Genomic DNA, 265 nt, shown 5'->3' on the forward strand with positions numbered 1-265 from the left:
AACACCCCCAACCCCCGGCAAAAAGCCGGAGAGGCAGCTGGCGGCCACGTTGAGTAGAATGTACCCCCAGCCGCAGGGGAAGGACACGATGATAAAGCCCACGGTAAAGAGCAGCACGCCGGCCAGGCTGTCCAGGCTCTCGGCCCAGAGCACGAGGTCCCGCACGTACTGGCGCACCAGGGCCAGCGAGGCGAAGCAGAGGGCTGCCAGGACGCACACGCTGAGGCAGCTCTTGCACCAGCAGGTGCCCAGGAGGCAGCAGGAG

The 265-nt window shown here is 66.4% G+C and overlaps 1 protein-coding gene across 1 annotated transcript in view; it reads right to left on the minus strand.

Moving 5' to 3' along the window:
• The window catches only part of TMEM64 (transmembrane protein 64), a gene marked incomplete at its 5' end in the record, with an annotated part of 9,535 nt that extends 9,274 nt beyond the window's left edge, over positions 1-261 (minus strand). Inside the window, one exon of the mRNA XM_010015077.1 lies at positions 1-261. Within this exon, the coding sequence (XP_010013379.1) occupies positions 1-261 (261 nt within the window).
• Between the last annotated feature and the right edge of the window lie 4 nt (positions 262-265).

Source organism: Nestor notabilis, unplaced genomic scaffold (genome assembly GCF_000696875.1).
Source record: "Nestor notabilis isolate BGI_N333 unplaced genomic scaffold, ASM69687v1 scaffold4125, whole genome shotgun sequence".
Taxonomy (NCBI): Eukaryota; Metazoa; Chordata; class Aves; order Psittaciformes; family Psittacidae; genus Nestor; species Nestor notabilis.